The sequence below is a fragment of the Lontra canadensis genome, unplaced genomic scaffold (genome assembly GCF_010015895.1).
Source record: "Lontra canadensis isolate GAN:19392208 unplaced genomic scaffold, GSC_riverotter_1.0 scaffold16, whole genome shotgun sequence".
Classification (NCBI taxonomy): domain Eukaryota; kingdom Metazoa; phylum Chordata; class Mammalia; order Carnivora; family Mustelidae; genus Lontra; species Lontra canadensis.
In genome coordinates, this window is record NW_022631010.1 from 1066844 (window position 1) to 1088436 (window position 21593).

Below are 21593 nucleotides of genomic sequence, written 5' to 3' on the forward strand. Positions count from 1 at the left end.
AGCAGTGGCCTAGTATCACAGACCTAACACCCAGTACAATACTCTTTTCACTATAGTAGTGGCTTTCAAACTTTTTCTGCTGCAGGACCTTCTATTCAACTAAACCAGAAAAGCACAGCCACTCTGGTTGAAGCATAGTAACCACCTGAAACTATACCCAGTCATTTACCTCCCCTCGTACCATATAGCTCTTGAAGAAATACAGAAGAATGGAGAGCATCAATTTATAAAGCCATTGTTGTGAACTGTAGCCGTATAAAGTTGAAACTATAGACTTGGCCGTATAAAATTGAAACTATAAGTTTTATCCTAGTAGTACCATTTTCTGGCTACTTCAAGCTAGTCGCTGTGCCTCTCCAAGCAGCAGTTCTTCACCTAAACAAGTGAGATAATAATGCCTTCAGTCTTTTGAGCTCATGCTTGAAGGTGGATCAGCCCTGAACCCTGAAGCTGATATTTGCAGAGTTCCTATTATATGTCAGGACCCGTGCTATTGGGCTGTTATGGAATGCCGCATAGAAGATGTACAGTAGCAGCTTGGTACCTATAGTAGGGGGTCAGTAGTTCGAGTTCTCTGCTGAGGTCTGAGCATTTGGTATTGTGGTAGCTTGATGAGAGATAATAATGATGCTATTGCTAGTACTAAAGAACCGGAATGGGAGGAGTCTGGCCAAGTTGCATATAGTTAGTGAAAGAATAGATCTAGGATTAGGAGGACCAATAGAGAGAATGGCTGAAGTTTTTCCAAAATTGGTGAAAGATGTGAATCCTCAGAAATCCTGAGAATGTAAATAAAAATAAATCCATGTTTGACACAAAATTGTAAAAGTGTAGAGCATGAAAAAAACAAAGAGAATGTTAAAAGCAACTCAAAAGACCAATTTTTTACAAACAAAAAGCTATCAGAACACAGCTGATATCTCAGCAGCAACACTGAAAACCAGGAAACGTTGGAACAGTATTTACAAAGTGATGAGAGAATAATTGACAGCCTAGAATTTTAAGCCTACCTATACTATAAAGAGTATTATAAAATAAAGACATTTTTGAAGACACTGAGTGAAGGTACCATTAACAGACTTGCTAAATGAACTGCTCAAGAATCTACTTCAGGAAGAAGAAAACTGAACCTAAGATGGAAGAAATAAGATCTAAGAAGGAGTGGTGAGCTAAATGGTAAACATTGGGTAAATCTAATAAGTATTGGCTCATTTAGCAATAATGATCACATGTTTAGACTTTTTAAGTCAAGTGTGTCTGTTGACAAAAGATATTAAAATAATAGAGGGGTGCCTGGGTGGCTCAGTCAGTTAAGTGTCTGCATTTGGCTCAGGTCGTGATCTTGGGGTCCTGGGATCAAGCCCCATATCACATCACATAGGGCTCCCTGCTCAGTGGGGTGTCTGCTTCTCCCTCTGCCCCTCCCCCTGCTGTTACAAAAATCTGTAACTATTTAAGAAATTGAAATAATTAAAAATTTGTCTCCCTGCAAATCAATTAGTATAACTCACAGGCCCAGATAGTTTTCTAGGTGAGTTTACTAAACAGTTAAAGAATAGATACAGATAATTCTTCCAGAGCATAGACAAAGAAGAAAGATGCTCTCCAGCTATTTTTTGAAGTTATTTTAATCTTGATGCCAAAAATCAAAGAGACATGAAGATATGATCATGTATTTTCACTTATTAATATGGATGCCAAATCTCAAGAAATCTGACAGTCTGGAAGTTGGAAGGATATGGAACAAGAGTAGTTCTCAGACTGCCAGTTGGAACATAAATTCACATAATCGCTTTTTTTCCCACTCTTTTTTAAGTTTATTTATTTAAAAAAAAAATCTCTGCACCTCCCCCATGGAGCTTGAACCCACAACCCCAAGATCTGGAATCTCACACTCTTCCCACTGAGCCAGCCAGGCATCCCTGGTGTAACCATTTTTGAGAGCAGTTTGCCAATATCTAGTAAAATAGAAGATGCTTTATACTTAAAACCTAGGAATTCAGAGTATATAGTCTGAAGACATGTCCACAAGAATACATGACATTGCAGAATTGTAAGAATGAAAATTGGGGTGGAGGAGGGAGAACCTTAACTGTTCATTAGCAGAATGAATGTATGGGTTCCATAAAATGGATCATTATTAGAGCAGTCAAGATGGATGGATCTCAGAACGTAATATTAAGGGGAAAAGGAAACTGAAGAAGACAGAGTATGATGCCACTTATACAGAGATTAAAAGCGTACAAAAAATGCTGTGCAGTTTACCTACATATGTAATAAAGATAAACATGCATGGAACTATTAATCCCAATTAAAAGGTAAGAGAGAGGGAATGGAATGAGATTGGGAAGAGGTAGGGGGCTTCTGCTGTATCTACTTATGTATCTGAAGGGAATGGGGGAGATTTTAACAAAGTAGATGATGGGTACAGAAATTTTCTGTATCTTGTTACATTCTTGAAATATTTTATTTAAAAACAAATGTTGTACCAATTCCAGTACTCTATTCTAGGGATTTTCTTTTTCCTTCAGGATTAATAAGGATGACCAGCCCTGCCACTGTTATGATCCCACAGAATGTAAATGTGTCATCTTCCATGATGGCACCAGGCCCCAATTCAGAGCTGCAGCCCAGGACTCCTCGCCCTGCTTCTCAGTCAGGTAATGACCTCCAGTCTTTGTGGTTTGAAGAGGCTGGAACTCTTTGCAGAGATCATTACAAAATTCAGCTGTCTTGGATATCAAGTTCTTAACTCCCAGCTTAAATGCCACCTTCTTTATAAAAGCTCCCCTATGTCTTCAAGCTAAAAGTCATCATTTCCTCTAAAAATTTCTCATTCCCTTATCAATTATAACCCAACATTCCTAAAAATGCATTCCTTCGGCTACAAAGTCCTGCAGGATACTTCATGGCAGAGAATTCTGTAATAAATTTGGTAAACACTTCATGCTTTATCCTTCCTCTTAGGGATTCACAATTAACCTCTTGGAAACGCTGAAAGTCCTGCAGTGAAGAAACCCTTCTAAGCTGGTTAGGTTCAGTTGTTTCCCAAACCTAACTGACTATATTTTATTTTGTTTTCTTGTAATGCTAATGACTGAAGAAGTTCCCCAGGATATGCTTTGGAAAATACTGCTCTCCACATTTTATTTTTGGCTCTTTTACCCACTTTTGAACCATAAGCTCTTTCTAGACAATACTTACCTTTCTGTCGCCTGGTTATGTTGCTTTGCATATAGAAGGTGCTCACAAGCATCTCATTGAAGGAACCAGGGGATTTACTACTGCTGTAGGATCTGGGTTGCAGTAATTTAATTATTGCTTTGTTAACTGTCTTTAAACAGATGCAATGGATCCACTCCTCTCTGGGCTTCATATGCAGCCGCAGAATCACCCCTCAGGATCTTTAGCTCCCCCGCACCACCCAATGCAGCCTGTCCCTGTGAACAGACAAATGAACCCAGCTAATTTTCCCCAGCTGCAGCAGCAGCAGCAGCAGCAACAGCAGCAGCAACAGCAACAGCAGCAGCAGCAGCAACAGCAGCAGCAGCTACAGGCAAGACCCCCACAGCAACATCAGCAGCAACAGCCACAGGGAATTCGACCCCAGTTTACTGCCCCAACTCAGGTGCCTGTTCCTCCAGGCTGGAACCAGCTGCCTTCTGGAGCCCTTCAGCCTCCTCCAGCCCAGGGTTCTCTGGGCACAATGACTGCAAGCCAAGGGTGGAAGAAGGCTCCCTTGCCTGGCCCAATGCAACAGCAACTCCAGGCAAGACCATCCTTAGCCACGGTACAGACACCTTCCCACCCTCCCCCTCCATATCCCTTTGGCAGCCAGCAGGCCTCACAAGCCCATACAAACTTTCCTCAGATGAGCAACCCAGGCCAGTTCACAGCTCCTCAGATGAAGAGCTTGCAGGGAGGGCCCTCCAGGGTCCCAACCCCCCTGCAGCAGCCCCACCTCACCAACAAGTCTCCTGCCTCCTCACCCTCCTCCTTCCAGCAGGGATCCCCTGCATCCTCCCCAACGGTTAACCAAACTCAGCAGCAGATGGGACCAAGGCCACCTCAAAATAACCCACTTCCCCAGGGATTTCAACAGCCTGTCAGCTCTCCCGGTCGGAATCCTATGGTTCAACAGGGAAATGTGCCACCTAACTTCATGGTGATGCAGCAGCAACCACCAAACCAGGGGCCACAGAGTTTACATCCAGGCCTAGGAGGTGAGGAACACTGAAGCTATTTGTGTTGGTAAATTTACTGGAGATAGATCTTAATAGAACTTCAATCTTTAGAGTTAATGGAGGGAGGATGTAATTTTTTGGCTTTGTGGATATAGTGGTGACACTTAATATAACTTAGTTAACTTGATACATTATGCAGCATCTTACTGGTTACATTTAAGCTAGCCCTCTGGATAAAAATGCAGGTAAAATTCAATATAGAGATTTCCATTTTGTTTTTCAAATTATTTTTGCTTGATCTTGGACTAATAAATTAAGATGTCCAGAAGAAACATGCATTGTATTAACTTAAACTGCTCAGCTGTTGAAAAAAAAGTAAGATTATGCAGTAGAGCAAAAATGGAAAAATAAATACAGGGTCTTTTGGGGAAAAGTCCCTTCAAGTTTCCAATTTTGATAATCTTAGTAAAGTAGTAAGCATGGTATTTGTTAAATTTGATTAAAGTGTTAAAGGGGAATAAGTTCAGAAATCATTGACTTTTATAATTTTATAATGCCAATGCCTGCTCCTTAGAGAGGGAATTCCACCAGTTATACCTAAAGGAGATTTATTTATTTATTTTGTAAGGTGCCTCTTGTATGAAGAAAAAGCAATGGAGCTTAATGTGTGAGAGGTAAAACGATTACAGTAAAACTTATCCATCTCCATGTTTATTATTTATTCTTATTAATCATTGATCTAGTGCACATGAATGTGCTTGGAGCTTTTCAGTAAGGTATAGAGAGTGTCAGTAATACTGTCATCTGATAAACATGTCCCCACCAAAAGACACCCATTGCCTACCCAGAAAAAACCCCTTGCATCTTTAGTGCAACATAGCAAAGGCATGTTCTCATAGTTTCTGGTGAAATTAAGTTGCTCATCAGTCTTTTCACTCTCTTGTAATTAATTTTGCTGACTTGCAGGCTATAATATTTGAATCCTAAGAAGTTTTTAGAAAATGCAAGAATGTTTCAGCTCCAAATTCACTGTTCTGGGCATCTAGCTCTGGATCAGTGGAAGTGGGGTAGTCCCTCCTACAAATGTGATTACTGATTTAATTACAGTGGAAGTATGCAAATGGAGACTTGTCACTGCTAAGGAAAGGACAAGTGCATATTTGTTTACACAGTGTTTTTTAGGACATTGAAATTTGGTCCTTAAAAATAAATGGACTAATACAAAATTTTTTAAGTGAGCTTTAGGTCTTGATGCTTTCATAGAGCAGATGATGTGCTCACCTAGGTGATCTGGCCACATCAAGGCCTGTGTTATAAACAATGAGTGGGTTCTGAGATCCTCCTTCTTACAGATCTGTTTTCTGAAATTAAACTTTCCTATAAGAGGAAGTAATATGTTCATAAGATTCCATAAGAGCATGGCTTTTGGTACCGTAGCTGTTGGAATTATAGCAAACCTTAAAAGGGGAAGGCATGATGATAATTTAATATAGCCTCACTTGGAAGCTCCTATGGAATGTTTCTAATTTCCTGTCTCTTCCCAAGAGATAAGCACAATATTCGGGGAAATTTCCACAAAAGAGATTGTCATCCATTTCCTTCAATGGAAAAAAAAATCACCTGTCATTAGTATCAGGACCCAGCTCTTTGTTTTATAGCATCTCTGATCAATTTGTTTGAATATGAGAGAATTTACTAAACTAAATATGAGAGAGTTTACTCTCTTTGTTTTATAGCATCTCTGATCAATTTGGGCACAATGACTGCAAGCCAAGGGTGGAAGAAGGCTCCACCTGGTATTTTCAGGTCATAAATATAAATAAATATATCGTTTGGTGCCTATGTTAAAGTATGTAAAGTTTTGGGGTCTGTTGTATTATAGTGAAAAGTGAGCCCTAAACCTTGCTGTGACGTGGCCTCAGATCACATTTAGGGAGCAGATTGCCATCTCTTCCTTGGCATGTTCTAAGTGTAAATTTTTTAGTATTTCTTTTTCATTTTGACAATGCTCATGTAAGAGATTGTGTTGATTTTTTTAACCATCTTTCCCAACCTTATTATTAAAGATCCTACCAGTGTGACAGAGAAAGCTAAGCCAGTGGAGACTTCATGCAGCTCATCCTTCCTTATTCATTCCACATCTAAGCAAGAGTATAAATTTGCTAGGTAACTGCCTTACTCATTGTTTTCTATTAAGGAATGCCTAAACGCCTCCCACCTGGCTTCTCAGCAGGACAGGCCAATCCGAACTTTATGCAAGGTCAGGTGCCTTCGACCACAGCAACCACCCCTGGGAATTCAGGAGCCCCTCAGCTGCAAGCAAATCAAAATGTCCAGCATGCAGGTTTGTTTTCTGTGCTTTATTCAGCCAGCATTTATTGAGCGTTGTGTGCTAGATACCGTGATAGGCGATAAGAATATACGGATAGGTATAAATCCTGGCCCTTTCCCTTAATCTCAAACCAAAATTATTCTTAAAGGGCAATAACTGATACGGCAAATGTAGGTACAGTGTCTTAGGAACCTAAAAGCACCTACGGAAAGAAGATGGAACTGGAGGGGCACCTGGGTGGTGTAGTCGGTTAAGCATCTGCCTTCAGCTCAGGTCATGATCCCAGGGTCCTGGGATCATGCCCCGCATTGGGCTCCCTGCTCTGCGGGGAGCCTGCTGGTCCTTCTCCCTGACTTGTGCTCTCTAGCTCTCTCTCGGTATCTTTCCAATAAATAAATAAAATCTTAAAAAAAAAAAAGAAGAAGAAAAGAAAAATGAAACGAGTTTGAGCAGGGATCGGCGTTTGTTGTTTTTTTTTTTTCTGTAAAGGACTCCAGGTAGTAAATATTTCAGTCTTTCCAGGTTATATGGTCACTATTGCAACTACTTAATTCTGCTGTCATAGCACAAAAGTCGCCACTAACAATATGACAAATGAGCATGGCAGTGTTCCAAACACTGTTTATTTAGAAACTGGAAGTTGATTTGGCCCACGGGCCATAGTTTTCCAGCTCCCAAGTTAATAAAAGGGCAAAAGACATTTCTGGTAAAGGAAACTATAGGTATAGAAGCACAGAGGCACATGACATTTTGGGGGAACTGCAACTTTTTAAATCTCTCTGTAGTACATATTAGCTTTGTTTGTGCAGAATGTTTAAATTCTGGTCTACAATGTAGTGTTTGAAGGCCAGACTTCGATCAGTATAGATTTAATGCCAACAGTGTATTGTATATAAGTAGTTTTGGAGAGGAAATGGGATGGAACAGAATGGCTAAAAATGGCTAAAAAAGAATTTGTAATGGCTAAAAAGAATTTGTAAAGCAGTGTTATATATGCCCAGCCTTTGTGTTCCCGGTTACTTAGGTACCACATGACTAATCTTATCCTTTCTCAGTTTGGACTGAGGTAGCATAAATAGTTTCTGTGAAGAACTCCCCAACCCCACTTGGAATTAATTTAGTTACGTGGTTCCAACTTTAACTGTAAATCACTAAGGAGCAAGAAAGTTCTAACTTAATTTTTTTTTTTTTAAGAAGTTCAAAGTACCTCTTAAAGGGTGAGAGAAGTGTAGGCAAACTACTTGACTTTCCCTATCTGCTAATGGCAAAACTGCATTCCTGAGTTAGGTGAATTCATGAGTTTTGTAGGAGGTCATAAAACAGTGATAAAATCATTCATAATTCTTTCACCCAGGCCAGCTATTTTGTCTTTTTATGTGGTGCCTTCTACATGCACATATTTTTCCGATTTCTTCATTTATCCTAAGCTAGTTCTACTCCTGTCTCTTACCCTACTCTATTTCTCTTATTAGCTTTTACTTCTTCCTGAAAAAATGCTTGTCTGTGTTATTGTCTCTTGCCATGCCAAGGAATCAGGGATGTGATTTATCTTGTTACTGATACTACTTTAGCACCAGAAGTATCTTGTACATATTAGGTGCTCAGTAAATAAATATTGATCAAATGACTAGACACTGGTATTTTCAGTGTGTGTGGTATATACAGTGGTCACGGGGTTCAAGTTTAGAGTTTATAAGGCTAGGGGCACTTGGGTGGCTCAGTCAGTTAAATATCCGACTCTTGATTTTGCTTGCATTGTGGGATTGAGCCCCATGTCCAGCTCCGTGCTGGACGTGGAGCCTGCTTGGGATTCTCTCCCTCCCTCTGTACCTACTGCCATTCTCTCTCTCTCAAAAATAAAAATAAAACAAAAAAAAATTTTTTTAAGATTTTATTTATTTATCTGACAGAGATCACAAGTAGGCAGAGAGGCAAGCAGAGAGAGAGGGGAAAGCAGGCTCCCCACCGAGCAGAGAGCCCGATGTGGGGCTCGATCCCAGGACCCTGCGATCATGACCCTAGCCGAAGGCAGAGGCTTAACCCACTGAGCCACCCAGGTGCCCCAAAACAAAAAATTTTTAAAAAGAGTTTACAAGGCTAGTTTAGAAAATCTTCTTTGGGATTCAGAAAAACTCTAGGTAATGTGAACAAGGTAGAGTTTGTCCCGTGTCTCCCTGGCTGGTGCATGGACTGGTCTCATAACTTCATATGGCTGCCACTTTCTAGTCCACGTAAAAGTTACAAAGAAAAGAGAGAGAAAATAAATACTCTAGAGGGTTATTCAGTAAAAAGGGGGATATATTGCAGGCAACTATAGGAAGATCCCAAAGACTCAGCAATAAGTAAACACTGCAGCAAGTCGGCTGCAGTATCCTTGTCTAAATTAGAAATAACCAAGACGTCTAGGACATGTCCCATATGATCCATCAGGGACTGCCACAGGGGACGGTCAGTGAAGTTTTAATATCCCTTGTTAATTGTTCTCTGTCTACAGCTTCTGGGTTGTCTGTCAGTTGAGTCCCAGCTTCCAGATCAGGATTAAATAATTTTTACCTGGGGCACCTGGCTGGCTCAGTGGGTTAAGCCTCTGTCTTTGGCTTGGGTCATGATCTCAGGGTCCTGGGATTGAGCCCTGCATTGGGCTCGCTGCTCAGTGGGAGCCTGCTTCTCCTTCTCCTCCCCATTCCTGCTCTGTCAGTCTTTCTCTTTCAAATAAATAAGTAAAATCTTAAAAAAATAATAATATTACCACATTGGGGCAGAGAAGACCTGTCCTCCGGAGGTATTAAGTGTTCTTTCTTTTCATGTACAGCATCCAGATACGACACACATAATCTTTGAGAGTCATTCATTTTCCAAGAAGCATTTTTTAAATATCTTCTCAATATTGTCAAGATTTTCCCAAGAGAATGCATCACATTGTTGTTTCCTGGACTTCTCTAAAGCAGAGCTTATTTCACTAGCCTACAGTGCTTTTCATTAATTTTTTTCACCTTAAAGTAGCTACATGTCATTTTTAAATAATGAGAAGCTGCCTTTCTCTTTAATCTGAAAAGAGTAAACTATCGGTCTTCAAAATCTTATCTTTAAGGTAACAAATAGGAGTAAAGAAACAATTTCCCCTTCTCTTGTATGGTCATTGGGAATGTAAACAATCATTCCAAAGTCATAGCTCCATACTTAGAAAAGCACAGAAGGGGTGCCTAGGTGGCTCAGTTCGTTGAGCATCTGACTTTTGATTACAGCTTAGGTAATGTTCTCAGGGTCCTGGGATTGAGCCCCACGTTGGGTTCTGAGGTCAGCAGGGAGTCTGCTTGAGATTCTCTCTCCCTCTCTCCCTGCCGCTCCCTCTTGCCATCTCTCTCTCTCCCTCTGTCTCTCAAATGATTCTCACTCACTAAATTAAAAAAAAAAAAAGAAAGAAAAGAAAAGAAAAAAGAAAAGCCACAGAAAATATGTGAAGCCCAGCATATTTGTTTTTGTTGGTCAGTGGACATGTGGGTGATCAGTGTTTTTCCAATTAATAATTTGAGTAGCTTGATATCAATAAGATAAGACTATTTCTTTTTGAAACTGTCCTTTCTTTTTCTCTTTTTAGGTGGGCAAGGAGCTGGTCCTCCTCAAAACCAGATGCAGGTGTCCCATGGGCCACCCAATATGATGCAGCCCAGCCTCATGGGAATTCATGGCAACATGAACAGCCAGCAGGCTGGTAGTTCTGGGGTTCCTCAGGTGAACCTGGGCAACATGCAAGGCCAGCCTCAACAGGGCCCACCATCTCAGCTGATGAGCATGCACCAGCAGATTGTGCCCTCCCAGGGCCAGATGGTCCAGCAACAAGGAACCTTGAACCCTCAGAACCCTATGATCCTTTCAAGGGCCCAGCTTATGCCTCAGGGCCAGATGATGGTGAACCCTCAAAGCCAAAATCTTGGGCCCTCGCCTCAAAGGATGACCCCACCCAAGCAGATTCTTCCCCAGCAGGGCCCACAAATGATGGCACCACATAACCAGATGATGGGGCCTCAGGGCCAAGTTTTACTCCAACAGAACCCAATGATAGAGCAGATAATGACCAATCAGATGCAGGGGAATAAGCAACAGTTTAACACTCAGAACCAATCCAATGTCATGCCGGGACCAGCACAGATAATGAGGGGACCAACTCCAAACATGCAAGGAAACATGGTGCAGTTTACGGGACAGATATCAGGACAGATGCTGCCACAGCAAGGGCCCGTGAACAACAGTCCATCTCAGGTTATGGGGATTCAGGGGCAGGTCTTGCGACCACCAGGACCCAGCCCACACTTGGCCCAGCAGCATGGTGATCCTGCTACTACAGCAAACAACGATGTCAGTTTGTCTCAGATGATGCCTGATGTTAGCATGCAACAAAGCAACATGGTTCCCCCCCACGTGCAGGCCATGCAGGGAAACAGTGCCTCGGGAAACCACTTCTCAGGCCATGGGATGCCTTTCAATGCACCTTTCAGTGGAGCACCCAATGGAAATCAGATGTCCTGTGGTCAGAATCCAGGCTTCCCAGTCAATAAGGATGTCACACTAACAAGCCCATTGCTGGTGAACTTACTGCAGAGTGACATCTCTGCGGGCCATTTTGGGGTAAACAATAAGCAAAATAATACCAACGCAAATAAACCGAAGAAGAAGAAACCCCCTCGGAAGAAGAAAAATAGTCAGCAAGATCTAAAGTAGGTTGTGGTAGTTTCACCTCGAATCTTATTTATTTCTATGTGGACTTACTTGATGGAAAATTTTAAATGTATATAAAATTAGAACAGTATGAAATCCCTCTGCTTCAACAATTATCAATTCATAGCCTATCTTGCCTTCATTTCCCCATCACCTTTTTGATTTGACTGTAAATATTTCAATACTATGTATCTCTGAAAGATAAGGATGGTTGGTTTTGTTTTGTTTTGTTTTGTTTTTAATGAATACACTATACCATTAACATGTAGAAAAACCAGTACTTCATATTCTCACGTTTTTGGACAATGTTCAAATTTCTCTATCTTAATTCTTTTTTTTATAGTTTGTTCATATAAGGATTCAGACATGGTTTATATATTGCAATTGGCTGATAAATGTCTCTTAAGTCTATAGTCTTAGGGGGATTGTGGCACATAGACACTGAAAAGTAGCCAGTGCTACCATATTGTACCTCCACAAAGCCGTTCAGATTATTAATGGTTGTTGGGGAGCCAGAAAGTCCAAGTGTGTTTTAGAGATATAAACAATTTATGGAGATTCCTCGCTGTCTCAAATAGAAATAGTTTTTTGGGGGTACCTGGGTGGCTCAGTCATTTAAGCATCTGATTCCTGATCTCAAATCAGATCTTGATCTCAGGGTTGTGAGTTCAAACCTCATGTTGGGCTCTGTGCTGGGCATGGAGCCTACTGTAAAAAAAAGAAAAAAAAAAAGAAATAGTTTTTCTGTACAAATGCCTTTCCTTAAAAGGCTTCCCATCATCCATAGAAGCTTAAAACCTCGTTTTACGTTGGTTGGACCTTTTAAATTTGTTACCCTTTAAGTAAAGTTTCTCCGGGTGAGTTCTTTCACAAGATCACAGCAGGAAGAAAAATTAATTTGTATGGCATGTCTTGAAACTAAGTTAATAATCACATTTTTGGCTTTGATAAAATGTTTCCAGAAGGAATATTGATTAAACTGTGTTTTCTGCCTTAAATCATAAAATTAGAGTTCAGAGACATTTGTTAATAGGGAATAGCGACTAACAGTTATAAAAATTGGTTAATTAAATTGCTAGAACTGTAGAATAGGCAAGTTTTAGTTAAATAGCCATAAATGTTCAAAGTAAAACAGACTGTCTCCATGCCTTCCCACAATATTTCTTTGATTTTACTCTAATATTATACCATGCTCACTTGCTGCTTCTTAAATCTTCTAAAAGTCTATAACTGTATATTAACAAACTATATTTTCCTGAATTCAGACCTAATAAGACCTTCAATTATCTAATTTTTCCAATAACTCTAAGTTAAATTCTTTACGGCTATCAACCTACTACACTGGGAGGGTATTTATCCCTCCCAGTAGTCTAGGAGTAAAATTGCAAGGTTATTCGGTTGCCTTTAGTATGCATTCTTGCTGTCTTCATCAGCCCCGAGGGATTGCTAATTCTTGAAGCCAGAAATTGTGAAAAGGCCCTTATATAGCATCAGGGCCTTTAGGAAAGGGAGTCAGTATGTATAATAGGAAGAGCACCTGCTCCTAACTCTACCAGTAGCTCACTGTGGAACCATGGGCCTCTTACATCTCTCTGGGCCTCTTTCTCGTCCATAACATGAGGTGGCTGGACCAGATATCTGATCATTTTTTTTAGCAGTGCAGTTCCATGTAAGTAAAGAGACCTACAGAACCCTTACAATTTGAAGTGAGGGGGAAGTCATAGAAGAAACAAATTGATACAGCCATCTGGATGTGCTAAGGACCTGCTTCACATTCTAAATTTCCATGTGCTAGGACTTTTTAAAATGAATTTAAGGTAGGGCTTAGAAACTACACAGAATATAATGAGATCAAATACTGTCTAAAAGTGGTGACTGACATCAGGGCAAAGGGATGCTAAAGATAAGGAAGAAAGGTGCAGCTAGGAATAAGATTCCAAACCAAATGGATATGAGCTGCTGGTTCTTTGGGAATTTGGTTGTTGGTAATAACATTTTTTTCATTTCTTTTTCCCCACTAGAAATTCTGAGTTACAACCAGGTAAAAACGAAAGCATCCCAAAGCCAATGGGGATGTCTGCAAATACTCATTTAGCAGAATTAGCTTTGTTCTAGTATTCTCCATTTTTCTTTATTCTCCAAATACCATTTTTATCAGCCAGCCTACAACTTCTTGCAAGGTGTTATGAATTATCCACACAAAAGAAATAATCTGGACTCCCCAACTGACTTTGATAACTACACCAAAGATAGTGTGGTTTCACAAAAATAGTACTTTATAATGTTGATAGTGCAAACTATGATCAGGTCTTAAAACATCTGAAGGATGGATGATTACATGAAAATCATGTCAGAAATTTGAAGAAAGCACTTCGAATAAATGGCCATACTATTAGGTTAAGTAGATTTTATGTAATGAAATTGCTGGATTATTTTTATGCCAAATATTGACTATTTTATCAGACTAGAGAGTTTATGTACTGATAAGGATGATAATGCAAACAGATATTAGTTCTTCAGAAATAGGAGAGAGGTTAAGCTAGTTTCATGGTATAAACTATGCAACTTACTGTCAAATGTGTAATTTATTTTTTAGTACCCCAGATACTCGCCCAGCTGGGCTGGAAGAGGCCGATCAGCAGCCATTGCCAGGAGAACAAGGAATTAACTTGGACAACTCGGGCCCTAAACTGACAGAGTTTTCAAACCGACCACCAGGTGATAAAATGTTAGCTAAAGATTATATACTTTTCATCATTTATACAGTACAAAGTTTCTTTTCAAGGAAACAATAGTATTTTATTTTGTCTCCTAACTAGGCTTCTTTAGAGATAAAATGTATCTAATATTTGGAAACTTTGCCTTGATAGTAAGTGAAAATTTCAAACATAACTTCTGAAGCTTGTGTATATATGTGGTATATACAGTTGACCCTGAAACAACATGTTTGAAATGGATGGGTCTACTTACATAGAAATTTTTTCAATACAGTACTGTAAATGTATTCTCTCTTTCTTACTTTCTTACTAACATTTTTTTCTCCAGCTGACTTTACTGTAAGAATACAGTATATAATACATATAACACAAAATACATGTTAATGGATTATTTATGTTATCAGTAAGGCTTCCAGTCAGCAGGTAGGCTATTAGTATTTAAGTGGGGGAGTCAAAAGTTATATGTGGATTTTGAATTGCATGGGGGGGGTTAGTGTTCCTAACCCCCACATTGTTCAAGGGTCAACTGTATATATACTGCTTAGATTAGTCTTCATTATTTTAAGCCCTCATAAAATCAGACTGAAATGTCAAGTGTCTCTTTATTCTTGTCAGTATCAAGGTTCTAGTTGGCATCAAAACAGATTTAGGATTAAATGGAAAGATGTTTTCACTTTAATCCTGCTTGCCTGCCTTTCTTGCAGCCTTTCCTGCTAGGGTTTTCTTGAAGCAAAGAACAGGTTTACAGTAAGATTTTTTATAGCAGTTTTATTTAGAATTTTTAAGCATAAAATCTATATGAGAGTAATAAAAAAAAAAAGACGCTCATATACCTACCACCCAACTGAATAATAAATAGGGTCAGTATTATTGAAGCCCTCTGTGTTATTCCCCTTTCTGACTATAAAATATTATCCTCTAAATGTTGAAAAAAAAAAAAGCTCCAAAAATTCATTTATTCCAACTTAGGTGTTTTAGAAGAACTAAGGCCAGCTGCCCCAGTATCTCTATACTTGTTACTGTTGGCCTGAGCAGTGATTTGTAACCATATTCCTCTGTGACCCAGTTAAAGACAAACAAGCCTGTTATACTTAGGTCACTCTCCCCTGTGTATACAAAGGATTATGTTTTGTTTTTTCCTCTCTAGTTATTACACCATTTTGGCATGTAAGTGAGAATGACATTATTTAGGGAATAAATTTCAATCTACCCTTAATTTTTGTATTTTAATAATGAATCAAAAAAAGAAGTAAATACATCATGATGTCATTACTTCGTGGTATTTATTACAAATTGTATGGGCACACCACACTTCCAGTCAGTGAGTCGCAGCAGCACAGTTGAGGTGGGGAGGTCACCTGTCTTGACAGGTGTATCCAGAAGGCATTATGAAGAGGAAGGTCCTTTCTTCCCTCAGACACACCTGAGTTCTTCTCATGTGAATCCCAGGGATCCTTACACTCATATTGCTTCTTTTCCATAGTTTGTAAACTAGAAACTTCTAGGCTAAATTTGACCTATTATGTCTTTGAATTGTTATGCAGTGTCTTAAACCAAACAAAAGCCCCAATTTAAATGCCTTTAGACAGAATATCCATTCTGATCAGTTTGGATCTCTCCACAGGACTACTAGTGTCTTATACTACCCCACTTCTCTTCTTCACTACTGGCCTGTTGCCTAAAGGCATATGAGTTTGCATCCCTTGACTAATAAATAGGGCATTTGGTTATGTTATAGATACCATGTGTGCTCTGGCTTTCCTTCTCCACCATTCTGTCATGGTAGCCCCAGTCTGTCTTAGCATTAGTGCCCTTTGGACTGTTGCCTCCAGGTTCTGGAACCTTTATAACAGCCATGCCCTCAGCTATTACTTTTGAGAGGCTGCTATATTACCTGTCCTGTTCTCTTTGGTATTCAGCGTGCTGCCTAGTGGGCTGACTGAAAAGTAGAAGACATTTGTGTCATAGCCCGACAAAAATGGACTTCTACAGAAATGACAGTTTTAATATGGGAACCCAAGTTAAACCTGCAGAAATGCCATATATTATTGGCTCTATAAATATAAAAAAGTAACTTGGACCTAAAATAGAAAAGGATTTTAAAAATCTTCAAAACTGAATTCGGCACGTTGTATTCATTGGTGCCATGGAAATCTTTGGCCTGAAGACATTAATCAGGTATGGACCACAGGGTCTGACCCTGTGGATCAGCAGCATTTGATAGCTGCTCTGTGAAAATCTTGAATCATCATTTCTGCCAACTGCGAGAGCCAAATGTGCTTATTCCTGCACCTTCTTAAAACTTTCCGTATGTATTTTTCATGCAACAATGGAATAAATCTAGTTTTTGAAATTGTATCCCAGCTATATCCTCACTTTTTCCCATGGAATCACCTTTATTCCTGGTTAATGATTTTTCTTTTCTGCTGATTGTGTAAGGCTTTAGTTCTAAAATGCTGAGTGAAATCTTCATAAAAGAATTATTTGACCTCTTGCCTTCTGGAAATCTATAAGGCATTATCCCCCAGATTCTTTTCCCAAAATTATTTTTTTATTCCTGAGGGCAATGCTTCTGGCTTGCTTATTCTCCCATTGTGCATTCATAGAAAATATTTCTCCAAATAGAGTTTTAACGTGGAAGAAAGTAAATGGAAATTAATATCCATTTAAAAAACTTCGATGCCCTCAATTGATTTTCAGCTTCCATGAGCTCCTACTATTTATTAAACTGATTTACTTCAGAGGGTCACTTAAATTCAGTTGGGTTCCCCAAAGGATTGAGCCTGAAGGATGCAGCATGGTATATAGAGAAGCCAGTAGATTGGAGTAATTTTAAATCCCTCTTAAAGAATTGAATCCTTACATTTTCTGTTTTACTTCTGTTGAAAGAATAAAAAGACTCTCTTCGGTGCTGTCGTTTTCACAAAATCTAGCCTTAAAAAAATTAGTTGGTGATAACAGAAAAAGTGAATCCTAAATGCCTTGGCTCATTCACAAGGACAGTGGCATATTTATTATGCCCACGTGAGAGCCCAGTGCTGGGTGCTCAGCTCCTTGCTGTCGATGGGAATTGTTCTCATTTTCTCCAAATGAGTGGCTGGGACAGACTCGGCCACTTTGAGCACACAGCACCCAGTGTCTGTCAGAGTCGTGGTGCAGTAGTACCTCACTCACACCCTGAAGACTAAGGAGCTGCAGGTTCTTGATGCTTCGCTTTTTGTTTCCTTCAGCAGTGTGCCCCTTTGCTATGTCAGAGAATGAGGGGCTGCCCCCCACCCTGGGAGTGGGCCCGCCTGAGCTGTTGGTGCACGGTCCGGGCTGCCTAGACGAGCAGTGCCTGGCGGTACTCTACAGGTAGCAGAGCTTTTCTTGCCGAAAATCTAACTTCCCTGATTTTGGGGGCTTGTTTTAGGTTATCCTTCTCAACCAGTTGAACAGAGGCCACTTCAGCAGATGCCTCCTCAGCTCATGCAGCATGTGGCAGCCCCACCACAGCCACCACAGCAGCAGCCACAGCCACAGCTGCCGCCGCCGCCACAGCAGCCACCGCCTCCCAGTCAGCCGCAGTCGCAGCAGCAGCAGCAGCAGCAGCAGCAGATGATGATGATGCTCATGATGCAGCAGGACCCCAAATCAGTTAGGCTTCCAGTCTCCCAGAGTGTCCACCCGCCACGGGGCCCCCTGAACCCAGACTCCCAGAGAATGCCCATGCAGCAGAGTGGCAGTGTGCCTGTTATGGTCAGTCTTCAAGGACCTGCTTCCGTGCCACCATCACCTGATAAACAGAGAATGCCAATGCCTGTGAATACTCCTTTGGGAAGCAGTTCAAGGAAAATGGTATACCAGGAGAACCCCCAGAATCCTTCTAGCTCACCGCTGGGAGAGATGTCCTCACTTCCTGAAGCAAGTGGCAATGAAGTACCAACTGTCTCAGGAGGCCCAAACAACATGCCTTCACATTTAGTAGTTTCTCAAAATCAGTTAATGATGACAGGGCCAAAACCTGGGCCATCACCCCTTTCAGCAACTCAAGGAGCAACTCCCCAGCAACCCCCTGTAAATTCCCTGCCCAGCTCCCATGGCCACCATTTTCCAAATGTGGCTGCTCCAGCCCAGACATCTAGGCCTAAAACACCAAACAGAGCCAGCCCCAGACCCTACTATCCTCAGACACCCAACAATCGCCCTCCCAGCACAGAACCTTCAGAAATCAGTCTGTCACCAGAAAGACTCAATGCCTCCATAGCAGGACTCTTCCCCCCACAGATTAATATTCCTTTACCTCCTAGGCCAAATTTAAACAGGGGCTTTGATCAACAGGGCCTAAATCCAACAACTTTAAAGGCCATTGGGCAGGCACCTTCAAATCTTGCCATGAATAATCCTTCCAATTTTGCTGCCCCCCAAACTCACAAATTAGAGTCTGTGGTGGTGAATTCTGGGAAGCAGTCTAATTCTGGAGCAACAAAACGGGCTAGTCCAAGCAACAGCCGCAGGTCTAGCCCTGGGTCCAGTAGGAAAACCACCCCAAGTCCTGGGAGACAAAATTCAAAAACCCCTAAACTTACTCTGGCCTCTCAAACAAACACAACTCTGTTGCAAAATGTAGAGTTGCCAAGAAACGTATTGGCCAGTGCCACTCCTTTGGCCAATGCCCCTGTACCTGGGAGCTTCCCTAACAACAGCGGGCTGAATCCTCAGAATCCTACCATGCCTGTGGCTGCAGTGGCGGGTGTTCTCGAGGATAACAAGGAGAGCTTGAATGTGCCTCAGGACAGCGATTGCCAGAATTCCCAGGGTAGGAAGGAGCAGGTAAACATTGAGCTCAAAGCAGTCCCTGCCCAAGAAGTCAAAATGGTTGTCCCTGAAGATCAATCTAAAAAGGATGGGCAACCTCCGGATCCTAACAAACTTCCCAGTGTTGAAGAGAACAAAAATTTGGTGTCTCCTGCTATGAGGGAAGCACCGACATCATTAAGTCAACTTCTTGACAACTCTGGAGCTCCTAACGTGACCATTAAACCCCCTGGGCTTACAGATCTGGAAGTAACACCTCCAGTAGTTTCTGGGGAGGACCTGAAAAAAGCATCTGTCATTCCCACACTGCAGGATCCGTCTTCTTCTAAAGAACCCTCTAATTCCCTAAATTTACCTCATACTAATGAGCCGTGTTCAACCCTTGTGCATCCAGAATTGAGTGAGGTCAGTTCTAATGTTGCACCAAGCATCCCTCCAGTAATGTCAAGACCTGCCAGCTCTTCCTCCATCTCCACTCCCTTGCCCCCAAATCAGATAACTGTTTTTGTAACTTCCAATCCTATCACAACTTCAGCTAACACATCAGCAGCTCTGCCAACTCACCTGCAGTCTGCGCTGATGTCAACAGTTGTCACAATGCCCAATGTGGGCAGCAAGGTTATGGTTTCTGAGGGACAGTCAGCTGCTCAGTCCAATGCCCGGCCTCAGTTCATCACACCTGTCTTTATCAATTCATCCTCAATAATTCAGGTTATGAAAGGATCACAGCCAAGCACAATTCCTGCAGCCCCACTGACAACCAACTCCGGCTTGATGCCTCCCTCCGTTGCAGTTGTTGGCCCTTTACACATACCTCAGAACATAAAATTTTCGTCTGCTCCTGTACCGCCTAACGCCCCCTCCAGTAGTACTGCTCCTAGTATACAGACTGGTCGACCCTTAGTCCTTAACTCACGAGCCACCCCTGTTCAGCTTCCTTCCCCGCCTTGTACCACTTCTCCGGTTGTCCCTCCTCACCCCCCTGTCCAGCAGGTGAAAGAATTGAATCCAGATGAGGCTAGTCCTCAGGTGAGCACCTCGGCAGATCAGAGCACTCTGCCCTCTTCACAGTCAACTGCAATGGTTTCTCCCCTTTTGACCAATAGTCCAGGCTCCTCTGTCAACCGGCGAAGCCCAGTCTCATCTGGTAAGGGCAAAGGAAAAGTGGACAAAATCGGCCAGATACTGCTTACCAAGGCATGTAAGAAAGTTACAGGCTCTCTTGAGAAAGGGGAAGAGCAGTATGGTGCAGATGGAGAGACTGAAGGCCAAGGGCTAGAGACCACAACTCCAGGGCTCATGGGAACAGAGCAGTTATCCACAGAGCTGGACAGTAAAACCCCAACACCCCCAGCACCCACTCTGCTAAAAATGACCTCTAGCCCTGTGGGCCCAGGCTCCACCTCAGCAGGACCCAGCTTACCTGGCGGTACTCTCCCCACCAGTGTACGCTCAATAGTAACCACTTTGGTACCCTCTGAGCTCATCTCTGCGGCGCCGGCCACAAAAAACAATCATGTTGGCATAACACCTGAGCCACTTGCGGGTGGCCTAGTGGAGGAGAAGGTGGGATCCCATCCAGAGCTTCTGCCCAGCATAGGTATGTACTTGGGGCCTGGCATCATCTCCTCGTGTCAGTTTTTTGATGACCTATCCCACAAAAGAAAGCATGACTTCTTTTTACTTGGAGGAAGAAGAATGAGCTAGATGGCAATAGTGGGAGTTTTATTTATTGGAAGTACATTGGGGAACGTACTTTAAGACCCATGTTAAGTTTACATTCATCAACATGGTTCTCTCTCAGCTCCTGAAATAGGGATAGGCCTTTCATTTGCATAAAGTTTGCATTTTACGAGGAAGCGTCTTTACACATGTTATCTCACATCATCTTCATACCAATCATGTTAGGTACCCCTAGTCCCATTCTGTGGGTGGGAAGCTTGAAGCTCAGAGTTCAGTATCTGTTCAGAGTCTATCCTGTGAACCTTCAGTTTATCATTGTCCCTTAAAGGTGAATAGCAGCTTCTGCAAGTTCGCCTTACTGTGATAATGACTTGCTCTGGACAGTTTCAGAGCAGGGTTCTCATGGCCCCTTCCTCACTGTGCTCTGTCCCAGAGACTGTTCCCTTCTGACTGGCTACTCCAGAGGAGAGCTTTACAAAAACCCAGGTTTCGTGATTATTAATAGACAGAGGAGACGCAAAGTGGTTGAGAGACAGGCTTGAGTTAGTATCACAGCGCCTGCATTTACCAGCTCTGTGGGTTTAGGCAAGTTACTTGATATTCCAAACTTGAGTTTTCTTCTTTGTAATATGGAGACAATAATTGTAAGAATTCAGTGAGATAATATAATATGCTTAGCACAGAATATAGTAATCAATAAATGTAAATAATTGTTATTACTGATTTCTCTTTGATGCAGTCTCTTTGTAAATTAGACCATTCCAATTTGTGTATATCTAGATTATTTCTTATGTACTGTTAAGTTTGGCATATGATGGGAGCATTGGTGTCCTTATGACTCCCCTCGTCCCTTCACACCCTGTCTCTCATGTATACACGTTCCTTCTTCTGAGGCTTAAATGGTATAGGAACTCTATTTCCACAGAGTGGAGCCAATCACACACTGCCAAAGCTGAGAAGGACCTTTACTTATATCTTAGGCCAGCAAATAGTGCCTGTCTTGTTTAATGCAGCTAAAAATTTTTGAGTGGTAAGCACCTACGTGGAGAGGCAGAAAGAACACAAGCTTCAGGGTGTGATCAGAGTTCAAAGTCTAGTCCCACTGGTTACCAATCACAGTTGGATAAATTCCTTAACCTCTCGTAAGCCTGTAAAATGGAGGCT

At 41.5% G+C, this 21593-nt stretch overlaps 1 protein-coding gene across 9 annotated transcripts in view; it reads left to right on the forward strand.

Moving 5' to 3' along the window:
- Nucleotides 1-21593, forward strand: part of NCOA6 (nuclear receptor coactivator 6) — a 100804-nt gene that overhangs the window by 62960 nt on the left and 16251 nt on the right. For 5 of the 9 annotated variants that reach the window (XM_032858824.1, XM_032858826.1, XM_032858830.1 and 2 more), the window contains 6 exons: nt 2532-2660; nt 3345-4223; nt 6382-6528; nt 10115-11231; nt 13829-13950; nt 17362-20346. In XM_032858824.1, the coding sequence (XP_032714715.1) occupies nt 2532-2660; nt 3345-4223; nt 6382-6528; nt 10115-11231; nt 13829-13950; nt 17362-20346 (5379 nt within the window). The remainder of the gene's footprint in view (nt 1-2531; nt 2661-3344; nt 4224-6381; nt 6529-10114; nt 11232-13828; nt 13951-17361; nt 20347-21593) is intronic. The other 4 variants (XM_032858832.1, XM_032858827.1, XM_032858828.1 and 1 more) reach the window with 4 other exon arrangements.